The sequence below is a fragment of the Microtus oregoni genome, unplaced genomic scaffold (genome assembly GCF_018167655.1).
Source record: "Microtus oregoni isolate MIOR12 unplaced genomic scaffold, Mior012 000015F_ref0000493, whole genome shotgun sequence".
In the NCBI taxonomy this organism is placed as follows: Eukaryota; Metazoa; Chordata; class Mammalia; order Rodentia; family Cricetidae; genus Microtus; species Microtus oregoni.
Genome location: NW_024543074.1, coordinates 12,491,976 through 12,512,955, shown reverse-complemented (window position 1 = coordinate 12,512,955; position 20,980 = coordinate 12,491,976). Strand labels below are relative to the sequence as shown.

At 40.0% G+C, this 20,980-nt stretch overlaps 1 protein-coding gene across 2 annotated transcripts in view; it reads right to left on the bottom strand.

Moving 5' to 3' along the window:
- Positions 1–20,980, bottom strand: part of Brip1 (BRCA1 interacting helicase 1) — a 126,093-nt gene that overhangs the window by 39,407 nt on the left and 65,706 nt on the right. For both annotated transcript variants that reach the window (XM_041665562.1, XM_041665563.1), the window contains 3 exons: positions 18,337–18,498; positions 4,011–4,170; positions 1,452–1,573 (listed from right to left, as the gene is read on the bottom strand). In XM_041665562.1, coding sequence (XP_041521496.1) covers positions 1,452–1,573; positions 4,011–4,170; positions 18,337–18,498 — 444 coding nt within the window. The remainder of the gene's footprint in view (positions 1–1,451; positions 1,574–4,010; positions 4,171–18,336; positions 18,499–20,980) is intronic.

The following is a 20,980-nucleotide window of genomic DNA, read 5'->3' as shown; positions in this document are numbered from 1 at the left end:
TGTCCCTTTAATGCAGCTCCTCATGTTGTAGTAACCCCTAAGCACAAAATTATTTCTGTAATGTAATACTACTTCATAACTGTAAATCATACTGTTTTTGGAGATAGAGGTTTGCCAAAGGAGTAGCAATCCACAGGTTGAGAACTCCTGGTCTAGATGCTGCTTTAGGCATGACTCTCCTAGTTAGAGCAACAGCAAAATAGAGCAAACATTCTCAAGGCGTAGATGCCAAAAGAAGGGCTCTAGCAGGCTCAAGCAAACACGGCAACAGCAGGGTTTGTCTTTTACCCTTCTCCCCTTGCTACAAACTGTTAGATTATATTCCTAAAGCCAGTCACCTTGTCTGTTCCCTTATTTGGCACTTTCTCTCCCGATGTTGACAACCAATGTCCATCTTTTGAAGTCCAGCAATCAAAATTCCTCTTTTGGCAAGTCTTAATCAACATGCCCAATCAAAACAAACCAACTTCTCATAAAGTGGGGTTCCCCCTTTCCTTTCAAAAACTGCCATGGGCCTATGGGCTACAGCTGTCTCCTCTATAACCAGAGGCAATCCTTTGTCCCTTTGGGGCAAATATCCTTCCCCCCATACCCTTGTTCCTTTTTTCCCTCAAGCTCTGTCTCCCTCCTGTCTTTGCCTCTTTTTCCTTGCCCTTTGTCCCTCTGGTGCAAATACATCTCCTTTGTGCTGAGAACTTGTCCCATCCTTTCACCAAACAACACGAGACTCAGGAGAGCTTCAGGAGAGCGGGGGTCAGTTAGTGACCTCCACTATTCTCACTTCCTGTCTGAGCGGCTTTCGTCCTACAGTACAGACCACTGAGGTACAAGCTCAATGCGGCGGTCCTACTGAACTCAAGTGGAAGAGACTAGAAGGAATCTGGAATGGCTAAAGCCATGCGATCAATACAACAGGGCACTAGAGAGCTAGATAAAAAAGAAAGGATTCTGGAATCCCCAGGGGGACCTGTGAGTATCTTGCTAAGAGCTTTAATGATGCACAAATTGTGCGCCTCAATAGCCCTGTTCCTGACTCAGAAGATTCTGTTTGCTTTTATTTGTTTGGTTTTTCGAGACAGGCTTTGGAGCATGCCCTGGAACTAGCTCTAGTAGACCAGGCTGGCCTTGAACTCACAGAGATCCCCCTGCCTCTGCCTCCTGAGTGCTGGGATTAAAGGCGTGCGCCACCATCGCCCTATGACTCAGAAGATTCTGATAGAGGCCAGAAGAAAATGACTGTGCGTTCATCAAGTTCACAGGTGATACTGATGCTCCTGGTCAGAGGCTTCACTTTCAAATTCACTTTTATTGAACAAAACAATACGCTAAAAATGGGATTTCCTCCTAAAACACTCCTATTCACTCAGATCCCCCAGAGGATTCAGGAAAACCATACAGGGAACTCTACATTAAGCACACGGACGGAGCGCCTCAAGGCTTTTATGACTTACCTGAAGATCTTTCACATTTGGGAAAGGAATTCCTACTGTTATGACGGCACGGGCATTATCATCTGAGAAATCCAGACCCTCGCTCACTTTGCCGCGACAAACCGCAATGAGAAGGGCTCCATCTTAAGCAATAGGAATTAAACATTTTAAAAAACATACCCAAAATTCTCAGAAATTGCTTATTCTTGTCATAAGTATTTTCAGTAAATTTAAAGCAACATGGGATTGCTTTATGAGACACAGTTTTTAAATCTCATTGTCTTTAACTAAATAAGAAAACAAAATTAGATAGAAACGGCAGCAAATCAATTAACAAACCGTGTGTTTTTAAAGATACTTATAGCCAGTCGTGGTGGCGCCTCTCTTTAATCCCGGCACTCGGGACACAGAGGCAGGCAGAGCTCTGTGAACTCGTGGCCAGCCAGATCTACAAAACACAAAGCAAGTTCCAGGACAGTCAGGGTTGTTATACTGAGAAACCACATCTAGGAAAACCAAAATAAAATAAAATAAAATAAAATAAAATAAAATAAAATAAAATAAAAGGGCTGGAGAGATGGCTCAGTGGTTAAGAGCACTGCCTGCTCTTCCAAAGGTCTGAGTTCAATTCCCAGCAACCACATGGTGGCTCACAACCATCTGTAATGAGGTCTGGTGCCCTCTTCTGGCCTGCAGAGATACACACAGACAGAATATTGTATACATAATAAATAAATATTAAAAAAATGTTCTCTAGCCGGGCGGTGGTGGCGCACGCCTTTAATCCCAGCACTCGGGAGGCAGAGGCAGGCGGATCTCTGTGAGTTCGAGACCAGCCTGGTCTACAAGAGCTAGTTCCAGGACAGGCTCCAAAACCACAGAGAAACCCTGTCTCGAAAAACCAAAAAAAAAAAAAAAATGTTCTCTAAAATAAAATAAAGTATGCTCAGAAGCTCAGAAGCAGGAGCAAATTAACTGAATAAGCATTAAATAAGAAACTATTAAATAAGAAACTATTAAATAAGAAACTGAGATCCAATCCCTACTTTTACCAGCATGAATGCAGCCCCTTCTTTGTAGCAATCCTCCTGTAGCAGCCTCTAGGATGCTGTGTCTGGAGTTTTTGCTTGTTTCTGGTTTGTTCTGAGACGGTACTCAGTACGTAAACCATACTGGTCTTGAACTCTCATTCCCCTATCCCTTTGCTCCCCAAAAACTGAGATTCTCACTCTCTTGTACTTGTCTCATAATCTTGTTTTTAAGATGTATTTACATTTGTTGTTCTTGTAGAGAACTCAGGCTGTTTCTAACCATCACATGGTACCACAAGCTGCCTGGAACCACTGTTCCAGAGGATTTGGTGCCCTGGTGCAGGAGAATTGTCTGTATTCTGTCATTCATGTTTTAAATAAATGCTGATTGGCCACGCAGAAAGTATAGGTGGGTCAACCAGACAGGAAGTAGAGGCAGGGCAATAAAAACAGGAGACTTCTGAGAAGGAGGAAGCCCATTGCTGCCAAGTCCTGCCCAGATCACCAAAGAAGCAGGATGTGACCTGCCCCGCTGAAAAAGGTACTAAGCCATGTGGCTAACACAGATAAGGATAATGGGTTAATATAAGTTATAAGAACTAATACAAAACCTGAGCTAATGGGCCAATCAGTTTTTATCGAATGCAGACTCTCTGTGTGGTTCTCTCTGGGACTAAATGGCTGGGGGACCCGGTGGGACAGAAACCCCAAAAGGCAGGCCCTCATGTTACAGAATGGCACCCAACCTAATGTTACAGTGCCCTCTTCTGACCTCCTTGGGCACTGTGTACACATGTGATGTACACACATATACTCGGACCCATATGCATAAGATTATAAAATATATCTTTAAAAACTTATTAACAACTATGTGACAGTACCTTCATTGTTGCATTGTTCCTAAATTACTGCTATGATCACTCATCAAACTCTTAAATGTGGAAACTGAGTCCTCAGTTACTTTCTGTTGTTTGAGACAGGATCTGAATGCAGGCTGGCCTGCATGTACCACCCTCCTTCCCCGACTTCTGAGTGCTGAGATGACAGTCAAACACCACACTACTCTTGGTGTTTTTAAGAACCTAAGTTTAATTCTGGAGGCAGAGCTAGGTGGATCTCTGAGAGCTTGAGGCCAGCCTGGTCTACAGAGTGAGACCCTGTTTCAAACAACACGAACAAAACAAAGCTAAAACAAATAACAACAAAACCCTTTAAGCTTATGTTATTTGGTAAGCTATAAGCACCAACTACATTACCTGTGTAAAACCCACAGACCTTACTTGGTCAGTGAGGAAGATATTTATACCTACCCTACCTTCCTTCTTGCACAAAATATTTCAGGTAGTAGAAGGTAAAAGGTGGCTTAATATATGAATATATATGTTCTTTTTATTTAACCTACTTTCTATTTACCTAAGACTATAAAATATAATTTTCCCAAGTACAATTCACTTAAAAAGACAATATAAAATGACAATTTAACAGCACCAAATTCTACTTGCTTTATAATTTAAAAAGCCTTTTCACTGACCATAAAATTTCCTATTACCTTTTTCTCCTTTGAACTTGATGGCATCATAGTACACCTGCAGCAATTCATCAAAATCAGTTTTTTCTCCTCTTTGGGGTTCTGCAATGACTGTCTTCACTGACTCCAAATTATGCCATAAGCCAGTGGAAATCCAACGTTCTCTTAACTTCTCTAATAGCTAAAAGGAGATGGAGAAAATTTATTCTGCAGTCTAGTTGAACAAAGACTTTTATTTGTAAATTACAAATACTAGAATAAAAAAATCAAATTTTAACCTGTATCACAATGAACACACATTCTAATAATGTATCATTAGATTAAAAATAAGAGAGAGTGAAAAGCCCTACCTTAAAACAATCTTAAAAACATGGACGAGAGCAGAATACAATAAAATGTATGCATCAAAGCAAGATGAACACTTAGAAATACATCAACAGCTTGAATATATATCATTTTAATAATCTAAACATAGAGTTAGGCATTATTTTCAATATGGTAGAAAATTAAATACAGCAAATGTAAACAAGCAAAAATGAATACGGAACTAAGGAAATAAAAAAAAAACAATGGTCAGTTGTAGAGGCAATACTTCAAAGTGAATTGTTTTAACCACGTTTGAATGTCATGAGCTCTACTGCACTGTGGACTAGTTATCACAATGTCACTAGGTACCAAAAAACCAATTGACATTCTCTAACAAACAAAACCTCATTTGCTTTCTTAAAGCAATTTATTGTTCTTAGAAATAAAATTTAAAAGAACATAAACCAAATTTTCTATTACTGCTATTTACTCAATGATTAGGGTTGATCAATAACTTAATCTCCCCCATAACATTATATTATGTTAAGAGTCATTGGACTATCATTACTGAAAGTATTTTCTATTTGAAATGCCTCATGAATTGGTTGCTAGAATTTGATTTTTTTAATATGCACTGTTTAGAAGTAAAAGTTAGGAGTTAAAGACAGTACGAAAACCCTCTTGACAAATTCAGAACAACAGTGTGTAGGGAGGTGTCAAGATGGGTTTTTATTTGGTGGGAAAAGATTGATGTTTTGCCGGGCAGTGGTGGCGCACGCCTTTAATCCCAGCACTCGGGAGGCAGAGGCAGGAGGATCTCTGTGAGTTCAAGACCAGCCTGGTCTACAAGAGCTAGTTCCAGGACAGGCTCCAAAACCACAGAGAAACCCTGTCTCGAAAAACAAAAAACAAAAAACAAAACAAAAAAAAAAAGAAAAGATTGATGTTTTTAAAAAAAAATCAATGAAGTATAGAACAACATTAAATTACTTAAATTTCTCTACAGAATAGCTATGTAGAATTGGATAAAAGTACCATCTCTAGAGTAAAAAAAACCAAATGAAATATCCTACAAGTTTCCATAATTGTTGATACTTAAAGGAATTTAATACAATGATATATCATTTTCCTTGAATTTGAAAACAAATATAATATTTAATCATTGATTTTTTGACTTAGAGATAACAACAATTACCAAACTTCAGGTTATAAATGCTCTAACGTCTTGACCAAACTCATTCTATTCAAGCAATACATGTATACATGATGTGTGCTTAGATTAGAAGAGGTCTACCAGAAAAAAAAAAAGCTTAAGAAATAACAAAGCAACTTAGTGAGACTGTGTCTCAAAATAAAAAGTAAGAAAAGGGCTGGGGATAAGGCTCAGAGGTAGAGTGTTTGCCTGCCGTGTTCCAAGATTTAATGTCCAACCTCTCATACCACAAAACAAAACAGGAGAGTGGTGTTAAAACTTGTCTGAAAAATAAGGCACTGAGCTTACTCATATACCTGAGTTTATTGATTCCATGTGATTTTTAAACAAAAATGTCAGCATAACATAATTATATGACTAAGATTGTAATTCAGACAGTAGGCGAGAGAAAATAGAACCAGAGCACTCCAAACATAGATCTCATCTTCCCAGTTTGCACTAAAACCTTATTGTTAGTGAGAAGTTTATCAGGAGGCAGAGGCAGGCGGATCTCTGTGAGTTGGAGGCCAGTCTGGTCTACAGAGCTAGTTCCAGGATAGGCTCCAAAGCTAAGGAAAAAAAAAAGTCTTGAAAAACAAAACAAAACAAAAACAAAAAAGGGAAAGTTTATAACTTGAACACACTCTTTACCTTCTACAGAAATTAATCTTGAGCTGGTGAGAAGGCAGAGAGGGTAAAAGTGCTTCCTGTGCAAGCCTGAACTCACTCCCCACAAGCCAAGAGGGAAGGAGAGAACTGACTCTCAGAAGTTGTCCTCTGATCTCCTACACGTACTGTGGAATATGCGTGGATGTATCACAAACACCTATCACATTAAACACACAATAACACACATGCATGCACACATCACAAACACAGCATGTGCTACACACCATACTCACGCAGCATATGACACATTACAGAGCATAACACACATATCATATCACACAGAGAATAATACACACACAACAAAAGATGCATGTACAACACACAGCACGTGCAAACACTACATAAAATAAAAAAAGACATCAATGCTGCCTAAGTACTGTGGCACTAACATGTAGACAGAGGTATTAGATTTCAAAGTTTAAGATCAGCCTGGGCTACAGTAAGAGTTTATCTTAAAAAGAAAACAGTACTCAAACTTGCTTTAATTAAACAGGAAGAACTCCTTTAAACTCTCAAAACACAACTAAGGAGTTATTACACTATCTTTTGTTTTCCAGGGGAAAAAATGAGGCAAGAAAAGAGAAAAAGACTGTAGAGAGCCAGAAATTGAGAAAATAGTTGTAGATGGAACTTTCTGTCCTGTCTGGTCCCACAGCTGTTCAGTCCCAAAGAAACACACAGAGGCTTATATTAATTATAAACTATTTGGCCTATTAGCTCAGGTTTATTATTAACTAGCTCTTACGACTTAAATTAACCTATAATTCTTGTCTATGTTTAGCCACGTAGCTCGGTACCATTCCTCAGTGAGGCATTCTCATCTTGCTTCCTGTGTGTCTGGCTGGTGACTGATTTTCTGTCTTTCCTTTTCCCAGAATCTCCCTAGTCTGGTTGCCAAGCCTATACTTCCTGCCTGGCTACTAGCCAATCAGTGTTTTATTAAACCAATACGAGTGACAAATCTTACAGTACACAAGAGCATTATCCTACAGCAAATAGTGTTACCATCTTATCAGTTCTTTGAATTTAAGGTTATAAACAGGATTAAACTGAAAGACTGGAAAAAGATACTCCTAATAAGTGGTAAGCATTCACACAATCCACACTGAACTAAACAGGCAAGTCAAAAACTATCACAGAGACAAAAGAAAGACATTCTGTAAAGATAACAGGCCAATTTGCCAACAACAGCAACTAGCACACATTTATACAAGCCTACTTAAGAACACCCAAAAATTTCAAGTGAAAATTGGCAGAACACACAATGACATTGTAATACTAGGAGATTGAAATACCTAAGCTTCAACAAATTGATAAGATATTCAGACAGAAGATCAATAAGAAAATAGAAAATCTTAACAACCCCACAATCTGCAAGTCTTAAGAGGCATACATAGAACATTCTACAGAACAGTAGCAGAATGCTAATTCTTCTGAAATGTATATATCCATTATGTGTTAGGTCACAAAACAAATCTTCATAAATTTAACAAGAATCAGAAAGATGGCTCAGCAGATAAAGGCACTGATGACTTGGATTCCATCCCTAGGATCCACGTGGCAGAGGGAAAAGAACTGGTTCCTCAAAGTTATCCTTGGACCTTCACCCAGTCACATACAAACACACACACGCGCGCACAAATACACACAAAATTAACAAGATTGAAAAAGAATCACATCTTTTCCAACCACAACAGAACGAGACTAGAATTCAATAGAAAACTAAGGACTTTAGAAAGACACAGAAATTAAACAATATACTTCTGACCCGTGACCATGAGTTAAAAGAAGAAATTAAAAAAGATGTTATGAATTATATTGAAGTCAACAGAAATGAAATACAACATACCAAAAGTAAGGAGCACAGCAAAAGGGTATTAAGGAAGAAGTGTATATAGGTGAAGCAAATGCTTACATTAAAGAAAAAAACATTTCTGAAATCCCAGGGCTGGGTGGTTGAGGTAGGAGGATAGCAAGTTCGATGTCTGCCTAGACTACAAGTGAGACTGTCTCAACAAGTTTAAAAGTGCTCTACTCAGTAGAAGGACACTAACCTAGGACACCCAAAGCTCTATGTTTGATACACTGCACTACAGAGCAAAGTTAGTAAAAGAAAACAAAGGTTAGAACAGAAATAAAAAAAAGGAAAATGCTGAGTAACTGAACAAAATGAGAGTTGGCTTATAAAAAGATCACCAATACTAATGAACTGACTAGGGAAAAAGATACATAAGAAATATTTAAAAACCATATAAGCAAATAAGAATGCAAAAGAATGAACTACAAAACTAAACATGTTGATTAAAAGAGCAAACAATAGTTCACTTAAAGCTGAAAACAAAGTTCTATTTAAGAAAAAACTATTGGGGCAGCCAGAAGCCACCCAAGTACCCACCCTGGGCAGCAGGTGCCACTAAGATGAGGTGGGAAAGACAGAGAACATGGTGGGGAGACCGGAGAGAACAAGAAGCGGAGTGGCTCATGCACTGTGGACAGAGTTGGTGCTGGAGATGCTACAGCAGGAGGAACAGGCAGATATGAGAGCCTGCACTGCCACCTGGGGCCATGGTAACATCCAGGCCTGGCTGCTGCCTAGGGCCATGACTGGGTCTGTGGCCCTAGTGCAGCTGGGGTCTGTGTTGATGTCTAAGGCCCCTGTTATCACCAAAGGTCGCTCAGATGTCCATAGTCTGGGCTGCCAACTGAAGCCATGCTGATATCCAAGCTGGCCCTGCCCTTGCTGGCCACAGAAAAGCCAGTCACTATGAGAGCAGTAGCATGGGGCAGGGGGCTCTGAGACCTGGCTGACCAGATTTAGGGCTTTGAGTTGTCCCACCCCAACATCTATCCCATCTATGAGCTAAGGGGCCTGTCCTGTCGAACCATAGTCGCAGGATCCCCATGACAAAGGACAGCAGCAAGATATCTGAGACGTAGGAAGTGTTCAGTACAAGCGGTGTAGCAGAGGAAGAAAGAATGAACATTTTCAGATAAAGCTATTGGGGCAAAAGGATATACTGGGTGACACACGATAGCTTCCAATGTCACCACAATGAATGAATGTGACGAAGGGCGGGGAAGACAGAGTGGAGGGGAACAAGTATGGCAGCTGGAGGTGCGACAGCTATGACTGGAAGGAGAGAAGGCAGAAAAGGTCATTGCCCAGAGGGTCGGCAAGACGGTTTGCTTTGGTTTTGTTTTTTTGTTTTGGTTTGTTTGTTTTTTAATTTAAATTTAAAATTTTTATTTTTTGGGGGGGGAGAGGTTACAAAGGTGGAGGGCAGCTATGGAAGGACTGGGAAATGAGAGAGGTTGGGGTGCATGGTGTGAAATTCCCAAAGAATTAATTTAAAAAATTATATTTAAAAAATAAATAAAAAACTATCAAATTTTACATGATTGCACTCAGGTGCCATGGCATCCATGCAGAAGTCACATGAGTTGGTCCTCTCCTTACACCATGTGTGTTCCAAGGATTCAGGTGGTCAGGCTTGGAGGCAAGCACCTTTATTTGCTGAGCCATTTCACTAGCCACTATATCCCCATTTTAAAATACTGGGGTTGGAGAGATAGCACAGTGGTTAAGAGCACTAGCTGCTCTTCTTAGAAAACCCAGGTTCAATTCCCAGGACCCACAAGGCAACTCATAGCCATCTGCAACTCCAGTTCCAAAGGATCTGACTCCTTTTCTGGTCTAAGGACACTAGGAATGCAGGTAGTGCATGCATTTCTGTGCGTGCGCACACACACAGGCAAAATATCCATATACATAAAATTAACTCTCAAAAAAGAAAAGAAACATTTCCAATAAGGAAACTTACCTTCCTTTTCTTTCTTCTCTTTTTAAAACTTATTTTACATGCATTGGTGTGAAGGTGTGAGATCCCCTGGAACTGGAGTTACAGACGGTGGCGAGCTGCCACGTGGGTGGTGGGAATTAAACCCGGGTCTTCTAAAAAGAGTGACTAGTGCTCCTAACTGCCAAGCCATCTCTCTAGTCCCAAAACCTACCTTCTTATTATCACTGAGAATTTAAGCCATTAGCAAATCCAGCCAGAATTAGCTTCCAATGATACCTAGACTTTAAACATTTCTCATCAGCTCTGCTGCTCCCATGTTCCTAAGTCACCAATCACCTGCCACCCTGCTTCACTCGACTTTGTTAAAGTGTTGCCTTGTTCTTCCTACGTTTTCTGAAGTCCCCCCTTTTGCCCACATAGCATCCAGTACAGTCCGTTAAAAACTAAGGCTAGGGATGGGCATGTGGCTCAGTTGGCAGGATGCTTGTCTCGCAAGCACAAAGCCATGGGTTCTATCTCCAACAAAGCATAAACCAAAACCAGTGGTGTACACGTGTAATACTCAGGAGGGAGAGACACAGAAAGATCTGAGGCTCATCCTTAGCTACACATCAGTTCATAGCCAGCCTGGGATATACGAGACTGCTTCAAACAATACCGAAGCTTAAGTCAATGCCTCCAAAGGCCTCCTATTGCACTTAGACTCTATCCCAAAGCCATATTGCACTGTGGTCTTCCCTGGCCCCTTCTCTGGCCTCCAGTCCTCTCTTCATCTCACACACTGCTGCAGGCACACCAGCCTTTCCTACTACAAGGTTTTCCACCTGAACATTCCCCTGCTATCAAAACTGTTCTCTTCCTTCCCTCCCTCCTTGACTTTTATTCAACATCACTTTCTCAAACAAACTTTCCTAAATCATCATGTCAGAATTATAAACCATCTCTTATATCCCCAGAATTCTTTTTCCCCTTCTCAAACTGTATCAGACCCCTTGAGTTGCTATAACAAAATGCCACAGACTAAGTGACTGAACAACAGAAATGGATTTTTCACAGTCCTAGCGAGGGAGAAGGAAGGATTCTCTTCCTGCCATATAGATGGCCTCCTTTACTCCATGTCCTCACATGGCCTTTTGCCTGTACCCATGCAGAGGAGAGCAACAGGCTCTCTAGTGCCTTTTGGTGCAAAGACACAAATGCTATGAGACCAGGTCCCATCCTCAAGGTCTTCATATAACCTTAAGTACATTGTTAGAGGTTTGCCCCATCTTCAAATGTAACCAGACTGGAGGTTAGAGCTGCCACATAGGCTTGTTAGCACACACACATCAAGTAATAACATTATCTAACATATCCTTATCTTTTTATATCCAGTTTAACTTCAACTTCTCATCCTTGGAAATGTCAGGAAAGCAATTAACTTTCTTTTATGTTTAGTTCTTTGGTGATTGTCTAATACTAGAATACATCACATGTAGAAAATGCTCAATAAATACAATAAATATGTTAGATGAACTTAATAATCAACAAAGTTCAAACCAATGGCCAATCAAGGAAGATAAAGAATGGCAAAAACAAAAACAAAACAAACAAAAATCTCACAACTACAAAACCTGGGGCCAAAGTCTTCTACGAAAGATTATTCAGTGATAGTAAGATGACAAGAGATGGAGGGGAGAAGCGAGACATTAGAGGACACGAACGCAGACTGGGGGTTTGCTGGTGAGGTCCATTGGCCTTCTCCTCCCTTCTCTTTACTCCATCCCCTTTTTCCCAGCTTCTTCTCCCCCAGCCCTCGGCTCTCCTTCTCCTTTTCTGCTCCCACTGCAGGAGACCCTCAAAGGGCATGTGTGCACAGCTTGTTTCCCTCTTGTCCGGAGTAACTGGATGCACAACTCGGTTGCTACAGTCTTTTAAATATCACAGCTAGGTACCTAGCAATCAAACAGCTTAAAGGAAAGTACTTGGACACAGACCTGCCTCTGTTTTTCAGGGTTACTACATGAGAAAAAACACAAGTATTTCTAAGCTATTTTTATAGGTCATAAAAAGTAAATGCTAGTCATATTCGGAGACTAGCTGACACACAGTGACAGGGATGATTTAGTTTAGCAATTGCTATCTACATTACTTGGATTCATTAGCCTTAGAGGCAGGTTTTTGAAAAAGTCACATCTCACAAATTAAAAGAATACTTTGGAATGCCTGTGTCTTATCTGGATATTGTCATTTCACTTTTTCAAGCTTCTTAAAACCAGTATGTCACCAGGGAGGCAATAAGTCAGAATCCTGTATTTGTCCGATGTCCGTAGCTTTTACAGACCAGATGTTCAGTACATTAATAACACACTAACCCAGAGTCTCTTTTTGAAACTTTAGAAAGTGCAAATTGCATTAAGACCTCTCTGCCCTCATTACTGGTATTGTTACAATCCTAGCCCTTTGGAAAATGGTTTTTGGCATGTGTTTCTCTTCATAATTTTGCCATTTACTCACTTTAATAGCCACTACTCAAGTCCTAATGTATTTAATAGTCCTGCCTAAATAGACTATCTCCTATAATCCTATTCACATAATTTGCTTCGTAGGTAAAATGTAATCATATTTTTCCATCTGAAGATGATTCTTTGCTATTCATTTCATGAGGTATTAATATTTGAGAAATATATTCTTTCAGCCAGGTGATAGATATCTGTGAGTGGTAGGTTAGAAATAAGAGTATTTTTAAATACTAATAAAAATGAAAAATTAGCACTCTGACTTCAACATCTCGGGGTTAAACTCAATGAATACTCGCGCAGTCAGTAGTACTCTTGGGGAAAGAATCTGGGTAGATACCACCCTGAAATGAATACAAGGTTCCCTGCAGTTTTGGCAACCTGAACAGAAACAAAAGATCCTGAAATTCTCTGAAAAAAAAGAGTATTCTTCTTACTAGTGGGTTAAAAGCCCAAGGAGTCTGAAGATGTCAGAGCTGCACTACTGAGAACAACCAATTTTATACGCACAGATACACAGGAAAGCACAATAGTTACAATGTGAACGTAAAAACCAAACAGTACTTAAGAAGTAATTCACATAGTTCAAGGGACAATCTAGTTAATTAAAATTTCTTCAAAGGAAACTAGGAACTTATAGCTATTTATGCTTGGAAGAAATGTCTAACTTTGAAAAATGGATTCCGAACTTTTGTTGACTTACCAACACTGATGAACAGGAGATTCGTTAATGCATGGATTAACCATATAATTAAAAATGTATATATTTGACCATTCTTGCTATCTTAAGAAGTGATGGCTTAGCAAACGTTGGATGAAATCTGGATGTATAAATTTATTCACACAAAAATCAACTGTGTGTTTGATTCTGTGAGATTAAGTACAATCCCCTCCCAAATCAACTGTATTTCTAAACTCCTGTAAAAAGACAAGAACTAATGTTAACTAGAATGTGATGGCAGAGCTACATTGTGAGAACCAACACAGACTACAGGCTGAGAAAAACAAAGGAGCAAGAAGCAAATACTTTCCTTGGGGAAAGCTTCATTTACAATGTAGAAGATTGTAACAAAAATACTGACAACATGTGACAGGAAACAGGAGAGGAAGCTTCGAAGCATCACACCAACAAAGAGACTCACAGACCACAAAACGCATCAGCAAGAGAAAAAACAAAGTTTCTACAAAATAACCAGAACAAATCAGAAAATGACAGCAGTTGGTCCTAACCCACTGTGAGGGTAGAACAGACATGTCACCCAAGGGCTCAGGGGCTGAAGGTCTGGTAGGCAGTATGTAAAGCGGCATGGCTTATCTAGAAGTAGGTCACTCCCTTATAACCTTGAAGAGCATGCTGGGTCCCTGAGACCTTATTTTCCTTGTGCCCGGTTTCTAGATGCCATGAGGTGAGTTTTCTACCAAGTGCTTCTACCACGAGGCCTTGCCGCAGGCCTAAGAGCAGTCTGGTAGAGTGGCCACAGACTAAAACCTCTGAAAGCATGAGCTTTTCCCTCTGTAAAATACTTCCTCTCAGGTATTTCATCACAATGATAGAAAGCTAACACAAGTACCAATAATTACCATGAATACAAAGAATCCAACTATATAGCAAAAAGTCATAGAGAATAAATACATAAAATATATATCCTAGGGCTCAGGATGATGGTGCATGCCTTTAATCCAACATTCAGAAGGAAGAGACAGGCAGCTCTCTTTGGGTTCAAAGTCCTGGTTGTTTTGTTTTGTTTTTTTTAAAAAGAAGCTAAAAGGAAAAACCCCCAACTATATGCTTCATAGAAGAGAATTACCTCCCCTTAAAGGACATATAAAAATAAGAAAGGCATGCAAAAAGATCCCCTCCTTCCAAGGCTCAGGGATCATTGCGGAAGAGGGGGCAGAAAGAATGCAAGCACCAGATACAGTGGATGAATACAGGGAAACAGTATCCTCTGGACACACAGGGCGGCTATACATATGAACACCTCTAACAAAACAAAAACCCTAAAAAGTAAGTTAAAAAAATAAAGTTGCAGGATATAAAATCAACATGCAGAAATCTGTAGTATGGGCTGAAAGGGATGTAGAGGCAGAGTTTGCCTGCCTAACATGTGCAAAGTCCTGGGTTCTATTCTAATACAATGAAAAGAAAAACATCTGTGATGTTTCAATATGCTAACAGTAATCTATAAAAACAGAAGGAAGGAAACAATAAAGAAACTTTTTACTGACCAGAGAGCCAACTTATAGATTTTGAGAGGAAAAAGTTGCATCCACTAAGGGCTTAATAATCAAAATATATTCCCAATACAACAAAATAAAAGCAGAAAGAGGGAAGAAGCAGGAAGAAAAGGAAATGAGAGGGGAAAATTTAAAATGAGGGGAATAAAAAGAATTTGAGAAAGAAAGGGAAAAAAGGCAAAAAGAAATCAAGCAAACAACTGGAGGCCACCAAGAGAGACCCAGCTGGGATACACAACCTTCAGAGAAGGAAACTGGGGAGATGGGAGATGAGGGTCATGGGATCAAGGTGAGGTACCTAGGTCCCAGTTCCTGCTTCGGAGTCCTGGCTGACAGTCTGGGTCTCTAGCAGGCTCAGAACTCAGCCTGGGGACTGGGCGGGCATACAACTAGGACTTCTGTCAGTAGGTGGGATGTATCAGTGAGGTTCCCAGCAGCCTGGGTGAGAAGTGCCAGGAACAAAGGTTCAATCTTCAAAGCCCCGAGGCTACCCCTTAATCAAGCTATTTTAATTATTTACCAAAATGTGGTTTGTGTTCACCAACTATTTTCCAGTGACCACAGGAAAGAACACAAGTATGCCAATGTCTGTGGTTAGGTAGCAGATAAGTTGAACTACTACGCCTAACCTCTAATCACACAACCACCTTACCACAGCCCTAAGGTCTTAACACCATAAAGAGTTCTACTTAACACAGAAGCGGTGTTCTACCTACAGAAATGTCAAACATCTAAATAATAATAATAAAACTTGGGTGTAGCAATTTGTCTTTTAGATTAGCTTAAAAATGGTAAACATCAAACTAGTAGCATTGTAAATTTCTCAACATAAAAACTTAATGCTAATAGTTGGGCAGTGGTGGCCTTTAATTCCAGTCACTCGGGAGGCAGAGGGAGAGGCAGGTGGATCTCTATGTGATCTCTGTGAGTACGAAGCCAGCCTGGTCTACAGAGCTAGTTCCAGGACAGCCTCCAAAGTTACAGAGAAACCCTGTTTCAAAAAAACAAAAAACAAACAAACCAAAACAAAAAACCTTAATGCTAAATAGTAACACATATAAAAACTCTTAATAGAGACTGAACAGAAAAACTTCATTTTATTCTTTACTTAACATCAATGGTAAATGAGGAGAGGTCTGAAAACTGGTGCCCTCTCCTGGCCTCCTTGGGCACCAGGAACACACGTGATACACAGATGCAGACAAAGCATTCAGAGACAAAATAAATCTAAAAAATGTTACTAAAATATACACAAGACAAAACAAAAAGGAAATCATTGTGTGTCAGAAGAAAGAAAGAAAGAAAGAAAGAGAGAGAGAGAGAGAGAGAGAGAGAAAGAATGAACCACCAATAATGGAACAAATAGCGAGGGAAAAGATAGAACCAAGGAAATGGAAATATGGCTGAAGTAACTGGGAATGGTGACACACACCTTTAATCCCAGCCTAAAGAGGCAGAGGCAGGCAGACAGATCTCTGGCAGTATGAGGTCAGCCTGGTCTACACAGTTCAAGACAGCCAAGGCTATACAGTGAGACCCTTTCTTCCCTAAAAACAAACAAACAAAGGCAGAGCTCCTTTCTTAATTACTACTGCTTAATGCTTCTGTATAAACATAGTAAACTTTACAATCAAAATACATAGACAGAACTGGTTTAAACCACCATGGTCTATCCATCTGGTGATGACCAAAGATCCATGTTAGATCAAAAGACATAAAGACTGAAAGCCTTAGGGGGAGGGGGGGATGCAGCTCATTGAAATAATGTTTGCCTAGCGTGCACAAAGCTCTGGGACTGCCCCCAGTGTAATGAAGAAGGGGCAGGAGGAGGAGAAAGTACTACGATTCCTTCTGGCCAGATGCATGAAGCAAAACAATGGGCAACAAAGGATGCTTAGATTCATTCTACTAACATGAAGAAGAACAAGTTGCCTGTAAGAATAAAAATAACATATAAACAGTACTCTCATATAAATAACATTTTTTTAAGAAAATGTAAACATTTATTGAAACTGTCTTAGAGAAAACAAACACATAATCCCTAAGCCTGATCTCATGACTGCCGCCCTCCAAAGGTCCACTCCACACAATAGAGCCACCAACCACACAGTTGTTCTTAGAGAGTTCAAACCAGCTTTTCTCCCCGCTATCCCAACCCCACTCATCTCTGGCCAGTTTCTTCACCTCTTTACCGATCTTTTTTTTTTTAAATCTGTCATTTTGTAAGTTTTTTATTCATTGTTATCTTTTTTTTTATTTATTTATTATGTATACAATATTCTGTCTGTATGCCTGAAGGCCAGAAGAGGGCGCCAGACCTCTTTACAGATGGTTGTGAGCCACCATGTGGTTGCTGGGAATTGAACTCAGGACCTTTGGAAGAGCAGGTAATACCGATCATTTTTTAATGCAAGAGTAATCTTATGTCTTTGGGTTTTTTTCCCCTTTCATTTTGAATGCCTGGTGATGTGGGAGTGACTTCTTTCTAATCTGTTGCTTTCATTGGTTAATTAATAAAGAAACTGCCTAGGCCCATTTGATAGGCCAACCCATAGGTGGGTGGAGTAAACAGAACAGAATGCTGGGAGAAAGAAGCTGAGTCAGGAGTCGCCATGATTCTCCCATTCCAGACAGACACAGGTTAAGATCTTTCTTGGTAAGCCAGCTCATGGTGCTACACAGAATATTAAAAATGGGTTAGATCAATATGTAAGAACTAGCCAATAAGAGGCTGGAACTAATGGGCCAGGCAGTGTTCAAAAGAATACAGTTTCCATGTAATTATTTTGGGTAAAGCTAGCCGGGTGGCGGGAAGTGGTCCGCTGCTCCTTCTACAGCCTGGGTGGAGGTGAACCAGAGGAAAAAATACAAGGTTAAGAGACACAGGAGCGCACCTGTGACATCTGGGTGGTTCTGAGCCATAACTGGTGCTAGGGATTAACCAAGGGCCTCTGAGGCAATATATTAAAACTCATTCCTGATTAGTTCATGCAAAACCAGCACTCAGGGACCTAAGCAGGAGGAGTGTCAAGGGTTTAAGATCAACCTGAGCTATGGAGAACTTCTCTCAAAAAACAATGATATCTTTGGATCACAAACATTATTCATGTACCATTTTCCTAGTATTTTAGAAAATGAGTTAATTTTGACAGCATTAGAGTCCACTTGGAGTCAACACAACTCACACACCAAGTCAATGCAGAAAACAAAAAATTATTTTTGCTACTGATTGGTCTGAGTCGCAGGACAGACTTGGGAGCTGAACTGTGAGTCCCAAGCCAGAATGTTACAACACTTTTATAGAGGAAAACCCCAACAACATCTAAGCCAAGTTACAGTTGCATTTTTCTATCAGCCAGGATTCAGGGATAGGGGGCTTTCTGAGGAACACTGATCTATGTGGTAATAAATAACATTTTATAGCTTAAAAAAAAAAAACCCTCTTATCTTTCCTAGTGAGACTTTTAAGTGAAGCAGTAATAAAACAAAAAGGCAACAATTGTCACAAATAAAATAACATGATACTGGAAGAATAGTAATTATTTCTCACTCTAGAAATTTATTGTGGTAATCCCACATCTCTTTTAGAGGCAAATAAATTAATTAATTAAATAAAAACCAACAAATAGTAAACAATTCCTTACCTTGTAAGATGGCAAAAAGCACAAAATTCCTTGGCTCACAGTCTGACACACAGATAACAAAAGCATTCCCACTTCGTCCTGGAACTCAAATGTTTCGGTATGCTGGAAGGTAGCACAGAGATTCCGGCCCTTAGGGCCTGAGCCAACAGTACCAACCCAAACCTAGAAAGGAATATTTTAGTATTAGCGTTATGCCTAAATAAAGCAGGAAAATTAATATTTAGTTCGCATTGATTTCAGGAAAAGATGACCAAACAAACTTAACAGAAATTTATTTGAACCTGGAAGCCTTTAATACTTTTAATTAATTGAATACAATTAGGCTGGTACCTATCTAAAATCCTAACTCTTGAATACCATTGTAATCCTCACAGTAACTGCAAAGATACGACCATCAGCAACTCCAGTTCCAGGGGATCCCACGCCCTCTTCCGTCCTCTGCAGGCACATGGCATACTTACACATCCAGGCAAACACTCGTACACATAAACTTTAAAAAAAAAAAGTACATGTATGGTTAATCTTGGTTATCTCTTGGCTGGATCTGGAACTAACTAAACAGAAGTCGCTGGGCACTCCAGTGAAGGACTTGCTTGGCCAGATTATTTGAAGCAGGACAACCCATCCTTATTGTGAATGGCAACATCTGGTGGCAGCCCAGATAAAAAGACATGGTTTGTCTGTTGCCTTCGCTCTTGCTAGCAAGTTCATCTATCCTGTTGCTGTGCCATTCCTTCACTGATATTAGTCACATTCTCCAGGGTTTTAATGTAGAACTAAACAGCAGCTCTCCAGGAACCGAGGCCTTCGGCTCCGGACTGGGACTACTGAGATGTCCAGTCATGGATGTGTGAACTGCCAGATTTGCAGCCTCTCGCTGTGAGACAACTATTGACAGACTACCTGGACCACCCCTGTGAGTCAATCTGCACTCCCCCCTTTAAAAATAGTCATTTTTAGCAATTAATACAGACTGTGGTACCAGGAGTAGGTTTAGAGAAACAGGATTTCAGGATGAATTTCTCTAGTGGGTTGGTGGTATCTGAGGCTGGCTAACCAACTCACTGAAGCCTACAGTTACCACAGGCTCGGCTGGTTGCATGGAAAGCACTGACGTCCATCTATAGTAAGGACATCATCTATAGTAAGATGGTGTGGACTATCTATTTTTTATTTTTTTATTTTTTGGATTTTTCGAGACAGGGTTTCTCCGTAGCTTTTGGTTCCTGTCCTGGAACTAGCTCTTGTAGACCAGGCTGGTCTCGAACTCACAGAGATCCACCTGCCTCTGCCTACCTAGTGCTGGGATTAAAGGCGTGCGCCACCACCGCCCGGCGGTGTGCATTATCTAAAGACCTTACTGGGGTAAACATGACTGATCTCCTGACTTACCGCCTGTGAGGAACAAGGAATGTAGTGACTCTACACATAAGACTTTTGACAATTTGTAGAAAAATAAAGAAAACAATGCTGGCTGGTTACTTCGAGCATCTCTGGATAAAGTGACAGGAGAAGAATGAGCCTGGTGATAAAATTAAATTAACTGGTTCCAGATGTGCATAAACAATTGAAAAGTTTCTAAGTGTGACTGGAGGAGAATCTTTTCCCTCTCAATCACAGAGCTTGTTGTCAAAATCAAACCCAAGTCCTCATTAGATTGGCACATGTAACAAAACAAATGTATGGCCAGTCTGGAAGGCCGTCGGCAGTTAACGTGAGAGAGCTAACTGGAAAAGAGTAAGCTCCTCTAACTTGGGTTAGACCCTACCAATGCTGAAGACACTGCACCCTCACATTCGGGTGGGTTTATTTTGCCTGAGGAAATAAGTCTCTCCACTCCAACAGAGAATGCATCCCTATTCCTACCCTCTCCATAGACAGTATGTTCTTCTCTCTCTCTACTGACATCTATACACACATATAAAGGAAGAAAGGAAGGAGAAGCTAACATAACTAAATGTTAACAGTTGATGAATATAGTGAAAGGATATAAAATAATACTATTTCAACTTTTCTTAAATTTATAATTTTAAGAAACATTTACTTTTACTATTTTTCATTTCATGTGTGTTTGTGTGCAGGTGCCGAGGAGGCCAGGGAATCAGATCCCCCTGGAGCTGGAGTTACAAGTACCTGTGAACCACCCAGAGCAGTGCTGGGAACTAAATCTGGGTCCTCTGCAAGAGCAAGAAGTACTTTTAAGTATTGATCTATCTCTCTAGCCTTGGAATTTATATTTTTTTTCTAAAGAAAAAGTGAAGAAAATCAATAGACAGATAGCTATACAATGATGCTTCCTGCAGCACAGGAAGAAATTTGATACATTTGATACATGCTGCCCCAGATGAATGCTGAGGACTTCAGCTACAGTACTGACAACTCTTCAAGCTGTTATGCTGAGTACAGGAAAAAAAAAAAGCCAATCACAGAAAGACAAGCACCTTGGGATTGCACTTACAAGAGTTATCCAGATAGAGCAGTAAAAGCCACAGAAACAGAAGGAGAATGTTAGGGGCTGGTGAAGAAGGACAAATGAAAAAGTTCTTGAGATTAACTGTGCCAGCAAATGGATATATGTAATATTAAGCTGTGTACTTAAAAATGGTAAATTGGTAATTTTTATTCCACGTGGATATTTTAAATC